Source organism: Mesoplodon mirus (genome assembly GCF_964341445.2).
Source record: "Mesoplodon mirus genome assembly, chromosome: X".
In the NCBI taxonomy this organism is placed as follows: Eukaryota; Metazoa; Chordata; class Mammalia; order Artiodactyla; family Ziphiidae; genus Mesoplodon; species Mesoplodon mirus.
The window spans coordinates 61,338,568-61,360,097 of record NC_138981.1 but is presented as its reverse complement, the minus strand read 5'-3'; the positions used below and the strand labels follow the sequence as shown (position 1 = coordinate 61,360,097).

The 21,530-nt window shown below is 38.1% G+C and overlaps 1 protein-coding gene across 3 annotated transcripts in view; it reads left to right on the top strand.

Annotated features, from left to right (window-relative positions):
- Positions 1-14,131, top strand: part of PHKA1 (phosphorylase kinase regulatory subunit alpha 1) — a 131,896-nt gene extending 117,765 nt beyond the window's left edge. For 2 of the 3 annotated variants that reach the window (XM_082609490.1, XM_082609488.1), the window contains 6 exons: positions 785-900; positions 1,030-1,077; positions 8,168-8,338; positions 10,498-10,551; positions 12,226-12,426; positions 13,630-14,131. In XM_082609490.1, coding sequence (XP_082465616.1) covers positions 785-900; positions 1,030-1,077; positions 8,168-8,338; positions 10,498-10,551; positions 12,226-12,426; positions 13,630-13,803 — 764 coding nt within the window. In that variant the 3' untranslated portion in view covers positions 13,804-14,131. The remainder of the gene's footprint in view (positions 1-784; positions 901-1,029; positions 1,078-8,167; positions 8,339-10,497; positions 10,552-12,225; positions 12,427-13,629) is intronic. The other variant, XM_082609489.1, reaches the window with a different exon arrangement.
- Positions 14,132-21,530: the final 7,399 nt, after the last annotated feature.

The following is a 21,530-nucleotide window of genomic DNA, read 5'->3' as shown; positions in this document are numbered from 1 at the left end:
TAGGACCCCAGTGTATGAAAGTTAAAACCAAAGCTGTCTTCTGGAACAAGATTTGGAAACCACTGTGTGTCTTTTTTTCCCTTAAATGATATGTCAGTTAAGTAGATTACTAGCATATTTTGTTTTGGACTGTTTTATACATTCCCTTACATTATCTTAAGACTACTTTAGGACAACTAGCAACCTGTATCATCTGAAACTTTCTTGTATTCCAGTTGGCAATAATTCAGTAGCACTTATAGTGGGAGGGGGGGTGTGTGTGTGTAGCTGCTACAGTGCACCTGATATATCCTTTCACTTTTAAATTCAAATACGTTTAGGGGTCTATCACAAATTAACCTTACACCTGCACTTGGTGGTTTGGTAGTGGTGTTTGATATCAAGTACCTAAAACATCAGAGCAAATGAAAAGTTATCTCTCATGCTTAACTTTTAGACTTAGAATAAATAAATATATAATGTCAGATGGATGGATACTAGACCTTAGAGTGTTATAAAGCAGTGTTCCTCAGGCCTTAACTGTTCATAAGAATCACCTGGGTATCTTGCTAAACTGCAGGCTTTAATTCTAGAGTTGGGCCTAAAATTCTAACAAGCTTCTAGGTGAAGCTAATGCTGCAGGCCTGTGTACCACACTTTGAATAGCAAGGTTTAGTTGGTTGTTTGGTTTTATTATTATTAACATAAAAGGAGGACATACATCTAAGTCTTTTAAATGCGATGGAGAAAAAAAATTGAACCTGATTATCCTCCCTCTTTCTCTTTAATCGGTCATGCTATATAGTTCGTCCCACTGATTCACGTATCAGCCCTGCTATTTCTATCCGTGAGATTGGTGCTGTTGGAGCAACCAAACCAGAACGAACTGGGATTATGCAGTTAAAAAGTGAGATAAAGCAGGTAAGATACTACTTGGGAACTGAGCTGGGATACTTTCATATTTAAGAACATTCTTTTGGACTCAGACTTTGTTAAGATCATGTATTTTGTTTCGTATTCTGAGTTTAATTTGAGCCATTTATTTTTCAGGTGGACTTTCGTAGACTGTCTATCTCAACTGAGAGTCAGCTGAAACAAGTAGGGATCCTTTAACATAGATTAGCCTGCCTTTAGTTCTATAAAACATGCATGAGCTTATGGCTTTTTTACAAATAAGATAAGCCACAGAGTAGCTTGTTTGATTCTCCTTTTAGCAATCTTTCTGCAGATAGCTTTCGTTTTTCTGGGCCAAACTATCTTGCTGATTTTAAGAGGAAAGTAACTTGTTTCTGATAGCAAGAAATTGAAACCTTGAATTCCTCTTGTTAGGATTAATACATAATTTTGGAATTAATTTTATGAAAGTAGACTTACATTTCTTACTTTTAAGAACCAGACTAGGTAAGGGCTTTTCTAAACATCTATTTTCAGTTATTGTCCAGAAATTAGATTTTTATCATTGTCATGATAGAGGTATATGAAAGGTGTTGTGAACACATAGAGGGAAAACATATAAATCAATCTGGGAGTTGGTGGGAGTCACTGAACATCATACTGTAGGCTGTTACTAATTTTTTCCTTGAAGATGAGAATAGATGAGTTATAAATAATTAACACAAACTTCCACAGTGTTTTTCAAAACTCTGGGAAATGGTGTGATTTCAAAGTCTTTTAATGAAAAGCTTAAAACTACTCCTTCTACTTTCAAAATAGACTTATGCTAGCTTACGATATTAAAACACGTCCAGAAGAGGAAAGGCAAAATGGAAATTTTGCTTGTTTGTGTGCTTGAGTGTCTGTTTGTTTTAGGAGTCAGAAACCATTTAGGAAAATAAAGAGCCAATGCTTGATGTTTAATTTGAAGTAAACTTAATTTAGATATACCTATCAGATACTCTTTTACGTTTATATTATGCAAATACAAGACCAGAATGAAATAAGAAAGGGCCTTGTGATAGAAAAGTGTTCACTTTACAGGATTTTTCCTAGACAATTTGGATAATCTGAACATTTTCCTATCTGAAAGATTAAAGAACTACATTTCATACTGAAGAGTTGAAGTGATGTTCCTGGTAAACAGTTCTTGTTTTGGTTGAGAGTGATTGGCTAAATACTTCATGGTCGTTTATAGTCACAGAGTATTACTTACAAGTTCATTATATATTTAGAACTTGAAGTCCATGTTCCCAGCTAGATTAGTATGATATTAAGGACTTGACCTACCCACCCAGCTATATCATATAATTTTTTTTACACATACACTGCCTATAGGACTTTAAGAAAGCCAAAATCATTAGGACTGTAATTTAGAGGATTGAGAGCTCTAAATTTTCATTACTTTCTTTCTTCTAAATACTGATTTCCACCCTCACCTGCCTGTCTGGTATTTTGTATTGTTCTAAGCCCTTTTCTCTGCCACTCACCAATGCCCTCTTTTCTGATTATAGAAAAAATACTTGTAAAGGTAGTTTTATTTATTTTACCCTTTTCCATGACTTTTAGAGTCAAGCTATTTCATCAGCTTTTTTAATGGCAACATGCTGGCTAGTTACTTGAATAGTCTGTAATTTTAATCTACTAATAACTTTTAAAAACACATAATGTTTTCCTTGCCTCATCCCTTTTAAAAATTTATTTTCTCAAATATTTTTCATAGCCCAATGGTGGTCATCCCCTGGGTGTAGATTTGATGTCACTGTTTTTTCTGGCAACTGCTGTTATCTTGTATTATATGACAATCTGATTGACTGAAAAAAAAAATGAATCGGGCTTCCCTGATGGTGCAGTGGTTGAGAGTCCACCTGCCGATGCAGGGGACACGGGTTCGTGCCCCGGTCTGGGAAGATCCCACATGCCGCGGAGCGGCTGGGCCCGTGAGCCATGGCCACTGAGCCTGTGCTGTGCAACGGGAGAGGCCACAACAGTGAGAGGCCCGCGTACCGCAAAAAAAAAAAAAAAAAAAAGAATCAAAAAGTAAAATTTATACTTATAAATCAACTTCAGGCAGGGTGATATCTTTCCATTTCTTTTCCAAAAAGGCAGGTGAGGGGGTTCAACTCCAACCTCTTTTCCATTTCAGAAAACAAAATTCAATTTAATAAATATTTATCTGTTAAGTATCTGTTCAGTCATTTATTCTTTCAACTAATATAATTAATTAAATGCCTGCTATGTGCCAGGCACTGGAAAGCATCAGTATCCGTTGGGAACTTGTTAGAGATGTAAAATATTGATTCCCATCCTAGGCCTACTGAATCAGAAAGACTGAGGTGAGGCCCAGCAATCTGTGTTTTAATAAGCTTTCTGGCTGATTCTGATGCACTTTTAAGTTTGAAAACCACTGGGTTACCTATTCTTATCGTTTATTCATTTGTAAATATTAATTGAGTGCCAATTTTGTGCCAGGCACTGGAAATACAATAGTGAACAAAACAGATGTGGTCCTTGCCCTCATGACACTTACAGTTTAGGAAGACTGATCTCTGATTTAGTTTCCTTGGTTTAAATCAATGATCCATAATGGCCTATGATTTCAGATTTCTTAGGCTGAAGAGATTAAGGCCAGATGACAACCAAACAAAAAATGGAAAACTATTGGAAACAATATTGCTATTTCTATTGACTTTAACCAAGTATATACCCTGTAATGAATTAGTGTAGTATGACTTGGCCAACTTTGTCATATCTACATTAATGAAGGAAGACAGAGGCATAGAGGAGGAGTTAATCTAAAAGCTCAGAACTATTGATATTTGGTTTTGGAAAACAGTCTGAATAGCCTTTGTGGTTTGACTCCACTCTCAGCAGCCTAGGATCTTGATGGTAGAGACAAAGACAATGAAGATAAATCAAATGGGGTTCATCTACTTGGTATATCAGTGGGATAGTCACTGGCCAATAGAAATGCCTTAGGGCACTTTTCTCTTTTACATAGCAGTGGTGATATAGGCATTTGATCCAAATTAAAATGTAAGAAGTTCTTTTCTCAGAAAATATTTCTATTACCTTCTTTTTATTTTATATTTATTTCTGAATCTAAACTGTCAAAGAAACACTTTCCCCAATGTATTTTATCCTTTACTTTTATAAGTTTTATGTTGTAGCATGTACCAATACTTCATTCCTTTATATTGCTGAACAGTACCTTACTGTATTGATATACACGACATTTTATTTATCCATTCATCAGTTGATGAACATCTGGGTTGTTTCTGGTTTTTGGCTGTTATGAATAACACTGCTATGAACCTTCATGTACAAGTTTTTGTGTGGACATATGTTTTTATTTCTCTTGGATATACATCTAGGAGAAGTGCTGGGTCATTTGGTAACTACGTTTAGCATAAGAAACTGCCAAATTGTTTTCCAAAGGGGACTGTACCATTTTACATTCCCACTGGCAATGTCTGAGGGTTCCAATTTCTTCATATCCACACCAATCCTTGCTATTGTCCATCTTTTTGATTCTAGCCATTTTAGTGGGTATGAAGTGGTATCTCATTGTGGTTTTGATTTGCAGTTCCTTATGATATTAAACATCTTTTCATGTGCCAATTGACTATTTGTTTATCTTCTTTTGGAGAAATGTCCATTCAGGTCCTTTTCCCATTTGTTAATTGGGTTATTTGTCTTTTTATTGTTGAGTTGTAAAGATTCTTTATATATTCTGGATACAGGTCCCTAAAGGTTCGTTATGTATTCTGGATACAAGTCCCTTATCAGATATGTGATTGGCACATAGTTTTTCCCATTCTATGTGTTGCTTTTCATTTTTTTTCCTCTGAAGAATATCAACCACGGAATTTATTTTCTTGATAGTGTCATTTGAAGAACAGAAGTTTTTAGTTCGGGTGAAGTCCAATTCATCTAATTTTTCTTTTAGTGTCCTATCTAAGAAGGCGTTGCCTAGCCCAAGGTCACAAAGATTTATTCCTATTTTTAAGAGTTTTATAGTTTTAGCTCTTACAATTAGGTCTATGATTATGTTTATGGGTCCCCAAGACCACCTCTCGGGTTCAGTGATTCACTAGGAGGACTCACAGGACTAAGCATACTCAAAGCTATGACTTATTACAGCATATGAATACAAAGCAAAATCAGCAAAGGGAAAAGGTACATTGGACAAAGTCCAGGGAAAACAGGCACCAGCTTCCAGAGTGCTCTCCCAGTGAAGTCACACAGGTTGCAATTCCCCGTGCAATGAGTTGTGACAGCATGTATGAAATATTGCCAACCAGTGAAGCTCATTTAAGACTCAGCACCCAGGGTTTTTACTGGGGGCTGGTCACATAAACAGCCTCTGTCTGGCAGGTACCAAAACTCTAGACTCCCAGAGGGAAGGCAGATGTTCAACATAAACCATAGTGTTTCCACAAACAGTTTAGGCACAGTAAGCCACTGTTAATCAATTCTGAGAATGGTGGAAACCTTCCCAAAATCCAGCTTTCCAAATGCCAACCAAGGGCCAATCTTATAATCAGGCCTTTCCGAGAATAGCATTTCTGGCCTGCTGTGTTAACTCTTTTTTGCACAGTAACCCATTTGGACTTAATTTTTGTGTATGGTGTGTAGTAGGGGGTCCAACTTCATTCTTTTGAATGTGACTATCCAGTTGTTCCAGCGCTATCTCTTAGATAGAAGACTGTCTTTCCTCCATTTACTTTTCTTGACACCCTTGTTAAAAACTGACAAAACTGCAGTGGGTTATTTCTGAACTCCCAATTTTATTTCACTGATCTACATGCCTAGCCTATGCCTGTATGACGCAGCCTTTTTTTTTTTTTTTCCCAGAGAAGGAAGGATTTATTACCTGCAGCAAGTAAGGAGAACACTTGTTTTCCCAAAGCAGTGTCTCTTGACACAGTGTTGATTATTGTAGCTTTATAATAAATTTTGAAGTTGGGAATTGTGAGTCCTCCAACTTTGATCTTTTTTAAGATCGTGTTAGCTATCATGGGTCCCTTGAATTTTCACATGAATGTTAGGATAAGCTTGTCAATTTCTGCAAAGAACCCAATGGGATTTTGATAAAGATTGTGTTCAATCTATAGATCAGTTTTGAGAGTATTACCATTTTAACAATATTAAGCCTTCTCCATGAAAATAGGATCTCTATTTATTTAGGTCTTTAATTTCTTTCAACAGGTTTTGTAGTTTTCAGAGTGTATGTTTTACACTTCTTTCATTAAATTTATTCCTAAGTATTTTATTCTTTTTAATGCTGTCTTAAATGAAATTGTTTTCTTGATTTCATTTTCAGATTGTTGATTGCTACTGTTTAGAAATACAATTAATTTTTGTATATTGATCTTATATCGTGCAGCCTCACTGAACTCATTTATTAGTTCTAATTGTTTTTTAGTGAATTCCTTATATACAAGATCATGTCATCTGCAAATGACTTTCCACTCTGAATGACTTTTATTTTCTTTCTTAATAGCCCTGGATAGAGCCTCCAGTACAATACTGAATAGAAGTAGCAAGATTGAACATCTTTGTCTTGTTCTGATCTTAGGAGGGAAAACATTCAGTCATCAACCATTCATTATGATGTCAGCTGTGGGTTTTTTGTAGATGCCCTCTATTAGATTTAGGAAGAACCCCTTTGTTCCCAGTTTGTTGAGTGTTTTTTATCATTGAAGCGGTGTTAGAATTTATTAAATGCTTTTTCTCTATCTATTAGGATGATATGGGTTTTATCCTTTATTCTGTTGATAGGGTGTATTACATAGATTGATGTCCAGATGTTAAAACAACCTTGAACTCCTGGAATAAATTCTACTTCATCGTGTGTATTAAAAGGTGTATCATCTTTTTTATATGTTGCTGAATTTTTAGGTTTGCTGGTGTTTTGTCGAGGATCTTTGTATCTGTGTTCATAAGGGGTATTGATCTGTAGTTTTCTTGTGATGTCTTTGTCTGATTTTGGTGTAAGGCTAATACTGGCCTCATAGAATGAGTTGGGAAGTTCCTTCCTTTTCTCTTTTTTGGAAGTGTTTGTGAAGAAGTGATATTAATTCTTCTTCAGATGTTTGGTGGTATTAACCAGTGAAGCCACCTGTACCTGGACTTTTCTCTGTGAAAGTTTTGTAATTACTAGTTATATCTCTTTGTTATAAATCTATTCGGATTTTGTTCCTTCTGGAGTCCATTTGGATAGTTTGTGTCTTTCTAGGAACTTGTGGTTTTCATCTAAGTTATATATCAATAATTTGTTGACATGTGACTGCCAATGGTATGTCCTTATAATCCTTTCTGTTTCTTTAAAGTTGGAAGTGATGTCCTCTCTTTGTATCCTGACTTTAATACATTTCCTTTTTTTTTAGTTTTTAGGTATGTCTAGCTAAATATTTGTCAATTTTTTTGATGTTTATTTTCAAAGAAACAAATTTTTGGTTTCATTGATTTTTCTCTATTATTTTTGGTTCTCTATTTTTCTTTCTGTGACAGTCTTTGTTATTTTCTTCTATTTGCTTTCAGTTTAATTTGCTCTTCTTTTCTTCTTTTTTTCATTGTCTTAAGGTAGAAGGTTTGGTTATTGATTTGAGATCTTTCTTCTTTTTTAATACAAGCATTTATAAAATAAACTTCTCTTTAAGCACTGTTTTAGCTGCATCCCATAAGTTTTGGTATGTTGTGTTTCCATTTTCATTCATCTCAGACTGTTTTCTAATTTTCCTTGTGATTTCTTTCTTAACCCACTGGTTATTTAGGGATGTGCTGTCTAATTTCCACATATTTGTAAATTTCCCAAATTTCCTTTTGTTACTGATTTCTAATTTAATTTCATTGTAGTAAGATAATATAATTTGTGTCTTATTTCAATTCTTTTAAATTGAGGCTTGTGTTACAGCCTATGGGAGCAACAAACCAAGCCATAGACCAGTTAGAAGTTTAACAGAAATAACCTGGCAAAGAGACAGTGAAGAACCTCCCATGTCATCAGTATTTTTATGGCTCTTCTTATATATCACTAGATGCTTTCTAAAAGGATCATACCTGTTTACATTGCTGCTAGCTACTCATAAGTCTTCTAGCTTCACTATAACCTTTTTGTCTTGGGTGTTACACTTAATTTGTGGTTTATAATTCTGCTGAGTGTGTTTATTATTCATTGTGCTATAATACTTTAATCACAGAAACAGAGATAACTCTTGATTTATGTTCTTTCCTCTACTTTTCTCCCAAGTCACCTGGAACCTCTATGAGTCCAAGTATTGGGTCCTTCCCTAGTGCATGTGGTCAACAGACATCTAAAGATAGTCGTCAAGGTCAATGGCAACGCCGAAGAAGGCTGGATGGAGCACTAAACAGAGTCCCAATTGGATTTTATCAAAAAGTATGGAAAGTTTTGCAGAAGGTGAGCATAATACACTGTAGATGTCTCTTTATTTTACGCCCCCCCCCCATGAAATTATCAGTCTCCTTGTCTGAGATATGACATGACTATGATGTCGCTGCAATTATATAAAAGTCATGTGCTCTTATGGATAAAACCTAGAAGAAAACATTAAAATGAAACAGTTGATTTGTTACTTTGACATTACTGATAATTTAGTCTCTCTCCATAACTGTTACTGTTGCAGTGTTTATAAATGAGATTTCAAAAATAATCACTTCTCTGCTTTTTGGCCATGGTTGGATATTGTGAGACATTGTGATACATTTACTGCTAATCAAATGAATGTGGTGATAAAGACTCGCTTTCTTTGTAGCTATTATAGAGTAGAAATGTTATTTGTAGCAATGTGCTATTAAGAACAAATGTTACTACAGTAAAACAACTGTGGCATCTGGGAAGCTTTATGAGACACTCTTACCTATTTTTTTTCTTGGATGAAAACTACTAAATAAATGCAGTCATAGTGATGCTAATAGTCCAGAGACTCTACTGGTGTGACTAATTTTTGTTTTTCTGTCAGAGGCCTAGTTTGCCAAAGACATTCAAGGGGACATCACACCATTATGATTGTGACAGATTTAGAAGGCCAAGAAGACTATTGTACTCATTCATAGATCTCATTCATAGTCTCGTAGGTGCCACTTTTTGCTTCATTGCCCTTGGTAATGACCTGAAGAACACTTCAACCAGGACTTCAAAACCTTCAGTTATGTTTCTCCCCTTAGTACGCTGATATTCTTCCAGGGACAGAATCAGGTGATCCTTTGGAATGGTGAAATTTGATTCCTCGAACTATCAACTCTGGCGATTTTCCTTTCAAAGAGTACCTATCAGTTATTTTCCTTCCATTTAACTGCTATAGCACAGTGGTAACAGATATGTGCTGTATCTCTCCAGCTCTGCCTGGCTTATGGCAATTCAGTTTCACAGACTACATGCAGTAGGTGCTCTTCTACCCAGATACCATGGGAAGTGTCTGTTCTCGTCATCAAAGAGTTTAATCCATAGTTATCTTCTTACATAGCAGCTGTAATGCAAGGCCAAAAGTGTTATGATAAAAGTGCAAAACCAGAAGGCTGTGAGAATACAAGGGAAGGAACATTCAAGTCTGACTGGGAAAATTGGGTATTTTGTGGCAGAATCAAAGCATGAACTTGAAATCCTAATGTAAAGGGGAAAAACAAATGCCGTCTGTTTTTTTTTTTTCCATTCCATTCCTTTCAGAGTATGAATGTAACATAATCACTCTGCACATATGTTTCAAGGCTGGTAATTCTCAAAGATTGTTATTTGGCATATGGAACATGGGATGGAAGTGTCTGGTAGGGTCGACAAACTTGTTGGATTGGAATATTTATCTGTGGTTTAATATATAATGTTTTGAATTATTTAAAATCTAAAATGGCAAGTCATTAATTCCCACTGCTTTTTAATAATTGAATTGATGGTGGGGGGAAGATAAAATATCATTCGTTCATATAGTATTTCTTGAGCATCTGCCATGCACTAGGCCATGTCCTAGGTGCTCACAGAAAACAAAACAGACAACAATCTCTGTCCTTATGGAACTTACATTCTACTAAGGAGAGGCAATAAATAAGAAACACAAGAAATAAGTAAATTATACAGAATGTTGAAAGATCATGTACTGTAGAGAAAGTAGAGCAGAGTGAGGGGATCAGGAGTGCTGATGGGGGATGCTTAACTAGAAAATATAACTATGCATGTCTGGTAAATGCATATCTTGAGTTTTTTCTCTTCAGCCTAAAAATATCTTTATGGAAGTCTATTTGTGATGGCTCTGGGACCTACCGTGGTATCCTCCCAATAGTCTCTGAATCTTTAGGGCTAGACTATCCCAGCAGGTAGACCTTCCTGACCCTTCCACTCCCCTAAGTAGAGGATGAACCTTGAGTTCCCTATAGATGCAGTCCAACCCTGCTTCTTGCCACACAGTAAGCGCAACCCCTTGGCAAAGACCCGTGGCCTGCAGGGCCTTTCACTGGCCTGTGATTACTCAGCATCTACCCAGTGGAACACACTTAGAAATACTAAGTGTCTCCTTACAGTCTCCCAGTTGTCAGCATATCCTGGGTGACGTTTTTGCTGTTTTGCAGTGTCATGGACTTTCTGTGGAAGGTTTTGTTCTTCCTTCTTCAACCACTAGAGAGGTAAGATTCTGTGTCTTTCCCATTTATGTGATTGATAGCTTGTCTGGCTAAAGTATTTCAGTGATCACTTTTCAAAATAACAAATCTATGCTTTTATAAATCAGCTGAACAAGAAATGCATTGGAGGAAAGGAGAGAATGTTCTTTAAAAATAGAATGGGAATATTAGAGAATAATTATGTATTACATTAATAATATAAATGCAGTTTCTTTTAATGGTTGATTAAGTTAGGCTGATTTATGTGAGTGTTGCCAGAGTTAGAAATGGTAGATGAGATAGAAATCTAAGAATGAATGAATGAATGACTTCTCATGTCCCCATCCTGTTCATCCCTACCTTTCTCTACTAAGATGTTTGTAGACTATAAACCAGTGATCATAAACCAATGGTCCTTAGCTCTAACTATATGTCACAGTAACCTGAGCTCCTATCTCCAATTCAGTGGATTAGACTCTCCAGGGATGGGGCATGAGCACCTGTACTTTAAAAAAAATGCTTAGAATAATTCTGATATATCACCATGGTTGGAAAACATTGCCATGAACCACAGACATAGATTAGGAAGTGCTTTTATATTTTGCTTTTTGCCCAGTCACACTGAAATTATAAAGAAATAGTTTTTATACAAAATCAACAAAGGAGCAAGAATTGGGAAGCTGGGAATAGTAAGACTGGATAGTAGAAAATTCTCAAAAACTCTGGAGTCCTTGTAGATCATGGCTGCAAGGGTGGGTACGGAAAGCTAATGCTGTGTTTCAGGGCTCCACTCCTGCCTAGAAGCCTCTTCCCTAGTAAAGAACACTGTGTCCTCTCTTGGTCTTCTCTATGCCTTTAAGCAAGATTGAAATGTTAACAGAATTAACAATAATACATACCTGAATATACCTTTAAGAGTCTGCAAAACACCTTTACACAGTCTTTAATTTGATCTTCAGCACAACTATGTGAGATAGCTAAGGAAGGGATTGTAGTTCCCAGTTCACAGATAAGCATACAAATTTAGAGAAGTGAATTGTCCAAGGTCATAGAACCAAACCAGTAACTGACAAAGACAGGACTTGAACCCAGGTCTTTAGACTCCAAATCTACTTAATACAGTTTTACCAAACATTAGTCCTCAATCCCCTTCACCCTAAAATAACTTTATATTTCTTCATGCCCTTTTTAATCTAACAGTATATAAATATTTTACATAATCCTCATCATCACGTATATACAAATTTAGTTTCTACTTAGATTTTTCCTTTATCCGCAGTCATCTTATTTATTCTTTTCATGATTCTATAGAAACTCATGAAGTTGCTGTACCATGATATGCCATTATTTACACAACCATTCCCATGTTTAGATTACTTCTAGTTTTCCACTTGTGACTAATGCTGCTATAAAACACTCTTGCACTTAGGGCTTTTCTCCTCTCTTGAATTATTTCCTTAGGATGAACTTCCAGAAGGAGGATTATGGGTTAGAGGGCATTGATACTTTTATGACTCTTGTTATGCTTGCCAGATTGCCTTCAAAAAAAAGATTGAACCTATTTACTCACTCAATTACATTAAAGGAGACTGAAGCAGTACTCTTGGCTAAAGTATTTCTTCTGCCTTTCAGAATAGGTAATTGATGTCTCCTGCATGATGGGCTCTTAGGAAGTGATTTTCTTTTTCTCTATCACAGATGACTCCAGGCGAGATTAAATTCTCTCTTCACGTGGAGTCTGTCCTGAATCATGTACCTCAGCCGGAGTACCGCCAGCTTCTGGTTGAAGCCATCCTTGTCCTCACCATGATGTCAGACATTGAAATTCATAGCATCAGAAGCATCATTGCTGTGGAAAAAATAGTGCATATTGCCAATGACTTGTTTCTTCAAGAACAGGTAGGCAAACCTGTTGTTTTCTCAAAGAGGAATGTCTGATACTAACCTGACTGCATTCAGAGCTCTTCAAGAAGCCAACGTCACTTTCTTGTGTCCTCTTCCTCATAGCTCTTTTCTAGGCCCCCTTCGTAGTGGCTCTGAGCTCTATTTGTAAAAGAAGTAAGCTGCGGGATGACCTCTGTCTCTTACCATGAGTTTTGTGGTTGTGTTACATGGTAAAGTTGCCTGGAACTCAGGGGACTTTTTTGCTTTTCGTCATATTTCAGACTACTTTTATCACACTACTTTTTGTAGCAATAAGGACTTAATAAGAAACTATTGGGTAGTATATCCTTTCTGGACTATTAAGGAAAAGAGAAGATTTGATTTTGGTTTTGTTTTGGTTGCTTTTCCCTCTTACCTGTAGGAAAATACTAAAGTGAAACTTTTAATTCTACATTTCCTTATTTTCTTAATAAATCTTATTCCAGGAAATTAAGCACATTTTAAGAATGCAAACTCTTGAAAGCTTTCCAAATGTTTCCTAGATTAAGAGTAGGAACACATAAAGTGAAGGACATGCACTACTGTTAATAGAACAGTCTCCAAAACATGTAATCAGTGTTTCATTCTATTAGGCCCTGGGGGGGAATGCAAAGGAAATTAAAAGTTTCTCTAGGACTTTTCAAGGATTTTCTAGGACAGTCCTAATTTTAAATATTCTGATTGCTCTTAGTTCGTTGTAGCAGAAAATGTGATCCCTTTTAGGCATAGACTCTAGATTGGAAAGTTTGAGGTCTATTTGAATTAAGTCGACTTAGAAAGAAATAATGATGAAATGCAAGATAAAATAATACATGCTGAAATCAGTGGTACTAGAAGGATTCAGACCAAAGTCCCTCTAGGGTAATTTGTAAGTATTAACATTTGACTCTTTAACAAACACAACTCTAATTACCTATATATTTAACTTTCAAAAATTCGAAACAATTAATGCTTTAAAAATAATTTCATGTGATTTTAGGATCTAGTGAAAAATGCATATATAGAAACTCATAGTCACCATTTTGTGCATAACCCTGATCCCTTCCTGTCTAAACAGCCTAAGATCCAACTAGTTGGTGATGGGGAGGAGGCTCTGAGTTATTCTAGTCAGGACTTTAATTAGTAGGATTAGTAATTGTTCCTTTCCCCTGTGTTCTCCCACCCTTAAAAACCAAACAGAAAACCCTCGGCGCAGATGATATCATGTTGGCAAAGGATCCTGCATCTGGCATCTGTACTCTTCTGTATGACAGTGCACCCAGTGGCAGGTTTGGCACCATGACCTACCTCTCCAAGGCAGCTGCCACCTACGTGCAGGAGTTCCTGCCTCACAGCATCTGTGCCATGCAGTGAGGCCTCTAGGCCCTGGCTGCTGGGAGCCTTTTGACAGCTGGCTCCCGCCTCATTGTGCATGGAACTGAAATGTGATGGCCTGATCACTCCCGACCGTGCCCCTTTCCAACCCATCCCTCCCAAGAAGAGCGAACTTTTCTGATAAACTAACTGGTGTAGAAGACATGAACCCTTGCCTGGAGGCATCTGCTCACCCAGGCTTTTCAGTGCCTTAATTCTTTCATGGTTCATAAAAGTTTGCATGTGTTTTTATTCTCTAGATCTGTTACAAACTTAGTTTTCTAACTCCTGTTTGGGGAGCCGGTGTTAATAACAACTTATTCCTAAAGTTTGATTTTTCTTATGTTTGGTTCATTGTGTGAACGAGTGGTGGGTGCTTTGGAACATTATTTCAAGTGAGTAAACCCTAAATTGTTGGACTTTATGCTGCTATAAATTGGAAATATCTATCCTAAGTGCCTTTTCTAGGGAAAAGAGTACCAGATCATGGTTTTCTTCTTTACTCACATGCTGCCTCACACTGAATGATGAACTCCTTTCTGTGCAGAACTTACTGTCTCTGCTTTTGCCTTCTCTATATCGGCACACATAATTCTTACTCTCCCTTTGGTGAAATATCCAAAAAATGCAAGTGCAGCGTGTATATTTAAGGATTTCAGTATTAACACTTAAAATCACATTTTATGAAGATTGCTGGTACTCAAAGATGTATTTGTAATAGAAAATGCAGAATAACCCAGAGAAATGGAGCCAGGAGCCCAGTTCCAGAAAGGAGGGGGGCAGAAGAGAAGATGTCTGGGTAGAGTCTTACACCTGGGGAACAGAGAAGGAATTAGAGATGGGTTAGTGCCCTGAAGAGAGCCTTGTACACTAATCCATGGCTCTGAAGAGTGGGCCAGCAGACAACACAGAGAATAATCGAAGCCTCTGGTCTTTGGCGAACAGGAATATAGCAGTCCAGTCTATAGCTGCTTTACTGAGCACTCTTTCTTTGTGCTCACCTGGTCTCTGGCTCACTCACCTATTCACTCTCTATAGCATCCACCCCCTCTAACTCCCTGCCCTCCTATCTACTTTCAAACTCATTCACTTACATTTTTACTTCCTGATTCTAGTGTTTATATCTATGTATATCTTGATATCTGCAGGCATGTATCTGTCTCTCGTAAACACCTGCATTTGTATGTGTGTCTAAGCACATGTGGGAATTTTTCTGAATGTTAAGTAGTTTTGACATGTCTGTATATCTATCTTTATCTACATTTGATAAACTGAGTTAAGTATGTAAATATGAGTGTTGTGTGGGGGAGAGGGGTGTGACTATGGCCTCAGGCTGACACGCAAAATATAGTGGAGGATTCCTTGAGTCCTCTTTCCTAGTCTCATGTTTAGGTAGCTAACTGAAGAATGTTTCTCCTAACTTTCTGTCTTAGTTCCAGGCCACTATAACAAAATACCATAGACAGGGTAGCTTAAACAGCAAACATTTATTTCTCACAGTTCTGAAGGCTGAGAGATACAAGATCAAAGTACCAGCAGATTCAGTGTCTGGTGAGGGCCCTCTTTCTGGTTTGTAGATAGCTGCCTTCTTACTGTATCCTTACATGGCACAGAGAGAGTGAGCTCTCGGCTCTTCCTCTTTTTCTCAGGGCACTAATCCTACCATGGGGACTCTACCTGATTACCTCCCAAAGGCTCCCACCTCCAAATGCCTTCACATTGGGGATTAAGGCTTCAAGATATGAATTTTGGAGGGATGCGAACATTCAGTCCATAGCATTTTCCTTCTCCTGTCAAGACTCTACTAATTTCCCTGTTTGCACTCACATAACTTCCTACTTCAATCCCCTATTTTCCTTCAGATTTTTTCAGGTTTTTCTCCAAGAATGGGGATGGGGGACTCTCTAAATAATTGTAACAGAACCAGTGACAATATTATGAGTACACATGAATAAATGAGCATAGTAGGGTGATAGAAAACAGATAGTGGAAACAAAGAAAGGATGGCCAAACTTTTCAGTACCTCTCTTATAGGAAATGGAAACACACAGTAAGTAGCTTTCTGATTACGTGATTTTCTGGTCATATATAAAGAAAATTTACACCCTGTTCTGAAACTATCTTTTCACTGGCTGCAAGTGTACCCTAGCCACAGAGAGTACATCTGGAGTGGCACAGTTGAAAGCCACCACTCCCTCCCACACAAATTTACCTGAACTGACCCTGATAGCTACATTTCTCTGGGTTTATGAAGTTATCTCTCACTATGCTTCCCACACACAGCTACTTCACTTTTAAAGCAACTGTTTAGAAAACTTGATTCATATTTTGTTCATTTTAAGCATGTGGTACTAAAAAACACATTGGACACTTTTTAAGCACTTATGTTTTGAAAATAGAATAAAGAATTAGAATTTCCAATTAAATCATGTCTGGTGCCAATGTGTAAAACTTTATATGTGTTTCTGTGATTGGAGTTTATTTCATGGCTCTATTTTACATACTCTAATTATGCAGTACAGTAAAAGCTCATAATTGGGTCAAAGTAGAATAATATTAATACAGAAATCATATATTATATATTATATAATATGGTATGTAATATATGTAAAGAAATGCAGTTTTATCATTCAAGTGCATGACTGCTCAAACTAGGCTCACTGAATTCAAACTAGCTTATTGACATCTGTCGGGAACCTGTTCTGATGAATGAATAAGACTGATTTTTGGTCAGCATTATAATTGTTTGCAGGTGGTGCTCCTGCACAATTGGAGGGTACCTGAAAACAGTTCATTCTCCTAAGTGTTATAAATATTCGGCAGAATCTTGTTCTACTACTCATTAGCCTTTTGTGTAACAAGAGAGGGTTTATCCAGCAAGGATGAACCGTCTCTGCAGTCCCATCCTGGTTAATTAGGTTACACTACATTCTGAGAATTTTATGCAGCTGATGAGTCCAAAGTTATTCTTACTCTGACCCTTTTCTACTTACCAAATACCTAGTACCTGTACTAATGCAATGGGGATAAATATAGTGTCTTCCACATTTAGTCTTCATTTCCTATTAAACTTGAGTGACCTTAAGTCTTGGTTTGCCCAGGACAGTCCCCATTTATGCCTGTTGTCCTGGCATAATTATTAATAGCACTCACTCTCTGTCACTCAAAAGTGTCCCAGTTTGGATGGTATGGTCACCCTCTATTTAGCAGAAGTCTGATTTCTTTTAAGGCTAGGCCTAAAAGCAAAGGACCTGTTCTCAAACCAGTAACAGTACTCTTGCAGTAGCGGTATGCAGGTGAGGATAACAATGGGGTGGAGACTTTCCCCCAAATTAAGGAATATTTGGCATAATAGCTCTTAAAACAAATGCTAATCAATATTTGAGTGCTTACCAAATGCCAGACATTGTTATACAGGCACTTGGTATGGACCATCTTACTCTGTTTTCACAGTCACCATGTGAGTTAGTTACTGTTGTCATCCCCATCTTCCATATGAGGGAACTGAGGCACTAAGCATTATAAGCAAATTGTTGAAAATCAGACAGCCAGGAAGTGGTAGAGCTGGGATCTGAGCCCAAGCAGTTTGACTCTATAGAGTTCACATTCTCAACAATGACACTCTCCAAGGAAAAGACATTAGGAAGTGGTGTGAAAACAAGGGTCAGTTGGTTCACAGTTGAGATATCAGCGGGCATATTGTAAAATGCACAAAGAAGGTGGCCAGAGGGGCGGTGACTTCTTAATGTGTTTCCTTTCCCTTCTGCCTGCTTCTGCCAGCAAGTGAAGGCAGAGGAGATCATCAAAAGAAGTGGCATAGCCCATACTGACCTTGCTGGTTCAAAAACTACCTTTAGCAAAAATGGCTAAGGAAAGTGAGGCCAGGAACTTGTCCAGGGTCACCACACTAGTAAACTTTGGAGCCAAGATTCAACCTATTTCCTCTGACTTCAAGTCCTCTGACTGCAAATCTGGTGCTTTGAGAAAGGTTTTCTTCCCAAGTTAAGGATCGTATGGGTATTAAGCTTGTGGAAAGTTGAGGTTGGGACCTGTGGCATGGTTTGTGCTCTACCTTAATCATGAATAAGGGTGCAGCCTCCCTGTGAGATTTGCTGTTGCAGATCCTTGTGCAACAATTTATCTTTTTCCATAGTTGAATCATCTTGCCACATTGTATGCCAAATGAGGATACTGTTTCCAGTTTAAAAGCAATCCTCCCGGGCTTCCCTGGCGGCGCAGTGGTTGAGAGTCCACCTGCCGATGCAGGGGACACGGCTTCGTGCCCCGGTCCGGGAAGATCCCACGTGCCACTGAGCGGCTGGGCCCGTGAGCCATGGCCGCTGAGCCTGCGCGTCCGGAGCCTGTGCTCTGCAACGGGAGAGGCCACAACAGTGAGAGGCCCGCGTACTGCAAAAAATAAATAAAAAATAAAAAATAAAAGCAATCCTCCCCATGTTGAAGTGTTCAGCTACCTGTTGCTAGAACTGAAAGAACACATGGAAAAATCAATTTTCACATCAAACAGAGTCCAGACTTTAGAGTCTCTTGGCCGGTCTGTATCCTGCCCTCTTTCTCCACTGTCTATCCATGAAAAGCCCTAGACAAGTCCTGTTTCCTCCTTATATTGCCAACTTGTCATGATCTCACCTTTTAGTCAACTCCTACAGCCCCATAGACTCCTTACCCTCTGTAAATATGTGCATTTCTCTCTTATTCTAAAAAATATTCCTGGGCTCTGACATCCCCCTAGGTTGATATACTATAGTAATTCCTTCCTTTCACAATCAAATTTCTTCAAAAAGGAAGTTACACTTGACAGCATTGGCTTCACTCATTAACCCCTTGCAGTCTGGCTTCCTCCCTTGCCTCGTGTGTTCTTCATAGAGCACCAGTGAACCCCTAATGGCAAAAGGGGTTTCTGACCCTTTTGCAATACATGACATTGTTACTACCTCTCCCTTCTTGTAACCCTCTCATCCCTTGATTTCTGTGAAACTGTACCAGTTCTCACCCAACTATTCCTTTTTCGTCTCCTTTTTGGCATATTTCTCTCCCAACTCCCGCAAACGGCATTCCCCCAAATCACTCTCTTCTTCCTAGCTCAAAGGTTCTCACCATGGCGTGGGGCAGGTTTTAAAAAGTGACATGATCTGATTTACTTTTTTTAAGAAGCTCACTCTGCGGCTACGAAAAGAATGGATTGTAAGTCAACGAGAGTTGAAGTAGAAGCCAGCTAGGTATTGCAGGAAGTCCAGGTGAGAGATGACAGTGCCAGGACTGGGGTGACGGCAGTGCAGAGGAGAGAAGTGGAGGTAGTTAAGACACGTCTTGGACGTGAAACCAATGGAAATTGATGGATTAGATTTGGGAGTGAGAGAAAAGGAGGAAATACAAATAACTCCCAGGTTTCTGGCTTAGGCAACTGGATAGACGTTGGTATCTCTACTGAGCTATGAAAAGATGGAGAAGGGATGGCAAAGACTCGGATAGGAAAATCAGGAGTTTGGTTTGAAAATGTTAAGTTAGATATGATGATTAGACATCACAGTGGAGACAGCCATGTTCCCTTGACTATCTCAACCACTGTTATGACTTTAGCTATCTCTTATCTATGTGGGGAAATAAACTGGGTTAAGCACCTGCCCTACCCTCTGAGTTCTTCCTTCTCATTTCCCTCTTCCTTATATTGATACTGCTGGCCTTCTCTTCACACAGACTTTAAGAATTTTCAATAACTCTTCTCCATCTGCTCTCACCAATATTCAAGTACTAATAGTAAGGAAGTCTGTTGAACCTACCCTGTGCATTGTTTCTCCCTCTCTGTTTCCATTGTCCCTACCCTAGTTTAAATCATCATCGCTTTGGAATTCCCTGGCGGTCCAGTGGTTAGGACTCCATGCTTCCACTGCAGGGGGCACAAGTTCTAACCCTGGTCGGGATCCTGCATGCCACGCGGCACAGCCAAAAGAAAAAAAGAAGAACAAAAAAACAAAACAAAACCATAAATGATCATTATTTCTTATCTGATCCATTGCAGCACTCACTGCCTGTAGTCTTTCAATAGCTAATCTTCCCTACACACTACTGCTGTAGACATCTTTTATTTTAAGATTTCTGTTTAAATGTCTCCCCGTTTCCCACAGGATGAAGTCTATTCTCTTTAGTCTAGTATTCAAAACACTTCATGAGCCAGCCCCTTCAACTAAACTAGCTTAGAAATGTTCTCCTTTTTGTTTTTGCTTATGCTGTTGATTCTAATCAGCATGCCCTCCCCTGGCTCCCTTCTTCACCAGGTAAAATCCCATCTATCCACTAGGACCCTCTCAGATGTCACTGAATAAGAACCCTAGTTGCCATTTACTAAGTACCATTTATTAAGTACTTAATGCTTAGTTATTAAACAAGCATCCTATATTCATTATCTGACTCTGCTTCTTGTGTATCCATCCCATCTACAAGAATGCAAATTCCCTGAGAGCAGAGATCAGGCTGTAATTCATCTTGAGGATTGAATCCTCAGCTGTACTGTACACTTAGTTGATGTCAGATAAAGTTTGATGAATGATTGAATGATGGCAGAACTTTGAGCTGGTTGTTATGGGAAGATACAAAAGGAGCATGAGAGCTTACATTCTAGCTAAAGAAACACATCGCAGGAGAAAAAAAAAATCCAGAATACTAAGTATTGAGGGGATACTAAATGGAGGTTGAACAAAGTTAGATTTAACACAAAGTCATCCTGGAGGAATCAAGTTTATATAGTAAAGGGAATGTTCAAAAACGTCAGTGTCAGGCAGACCTGGTTTTGAATTCCTGCTTTTCTATTTGTGACTTTGAATAGTTATTTTCTCTAAACTGTATCTGTAAAGTGGGTGTATTACAGCCTCCTTTATAGGACTGTTGCAAGGATGAAATGAGATAGTATATCCAAGTGCATATCACAATACTCCACAAATGTTTAAAGACTAGGGGGAAAAAAGCAAACTAGAATATTGGACTGCCTGAGAGGTCAATTCATGTTGATGTGAGAGTTGGGGCCTTGGGCATTGGCTAGTTTGCGTCAGATCATAGGGGCCCCCAGGAACCTGGAAATACTGATGGTAATTCTAAAACTGCTCCAGGATACTCTTTAATGTGTACCCTCACACTAAACCTAAAATATTTCCCTAACCCTTGTATAGCTGCAGAGAAAAAAAGGAGGGAAGGAAGAAGAGCTGCAGTTTCCAAACATCACTGAAAGTATCTGCTTACACACTTAACTCCAAGTGAATTTTCAAGGAGTGATTTGACATCATTGCTTGACTGGAATCTATGAAGCAATTTACAGAGTACCAGCCAGCGTCTTGGGAAAGTGGTACCAGCTTTGCCAGAGTAAATTATTGAGATTGTTAACTCTTATATGGACATGGATAGTTAATGATGAAAAACAGTGAACTAAGTTGCAGCACAGAATTGACTGTGTAAACTTTTCAAACAGTTTGTACCATTAATTAATCCCCCACCAAAAAGAGCACGTCTGATGTGTTGGGTGGTGCTGGGCTCTTAGTGGCCACATTGTGTCTGTCTTTAGATATTTATACGGGTGTGTTTGCAGATTGAGACAATTCATAAAGCGTTGACGCTGATCGTGTGTGTGTGTGTGTGTGTGTGTGTGTGTGTGTGTGTTTTAGCGCTAAAACTCAAATTCGCGGCTATTTTAGTAATTAGCCCCGACTCTTCCGCTACTC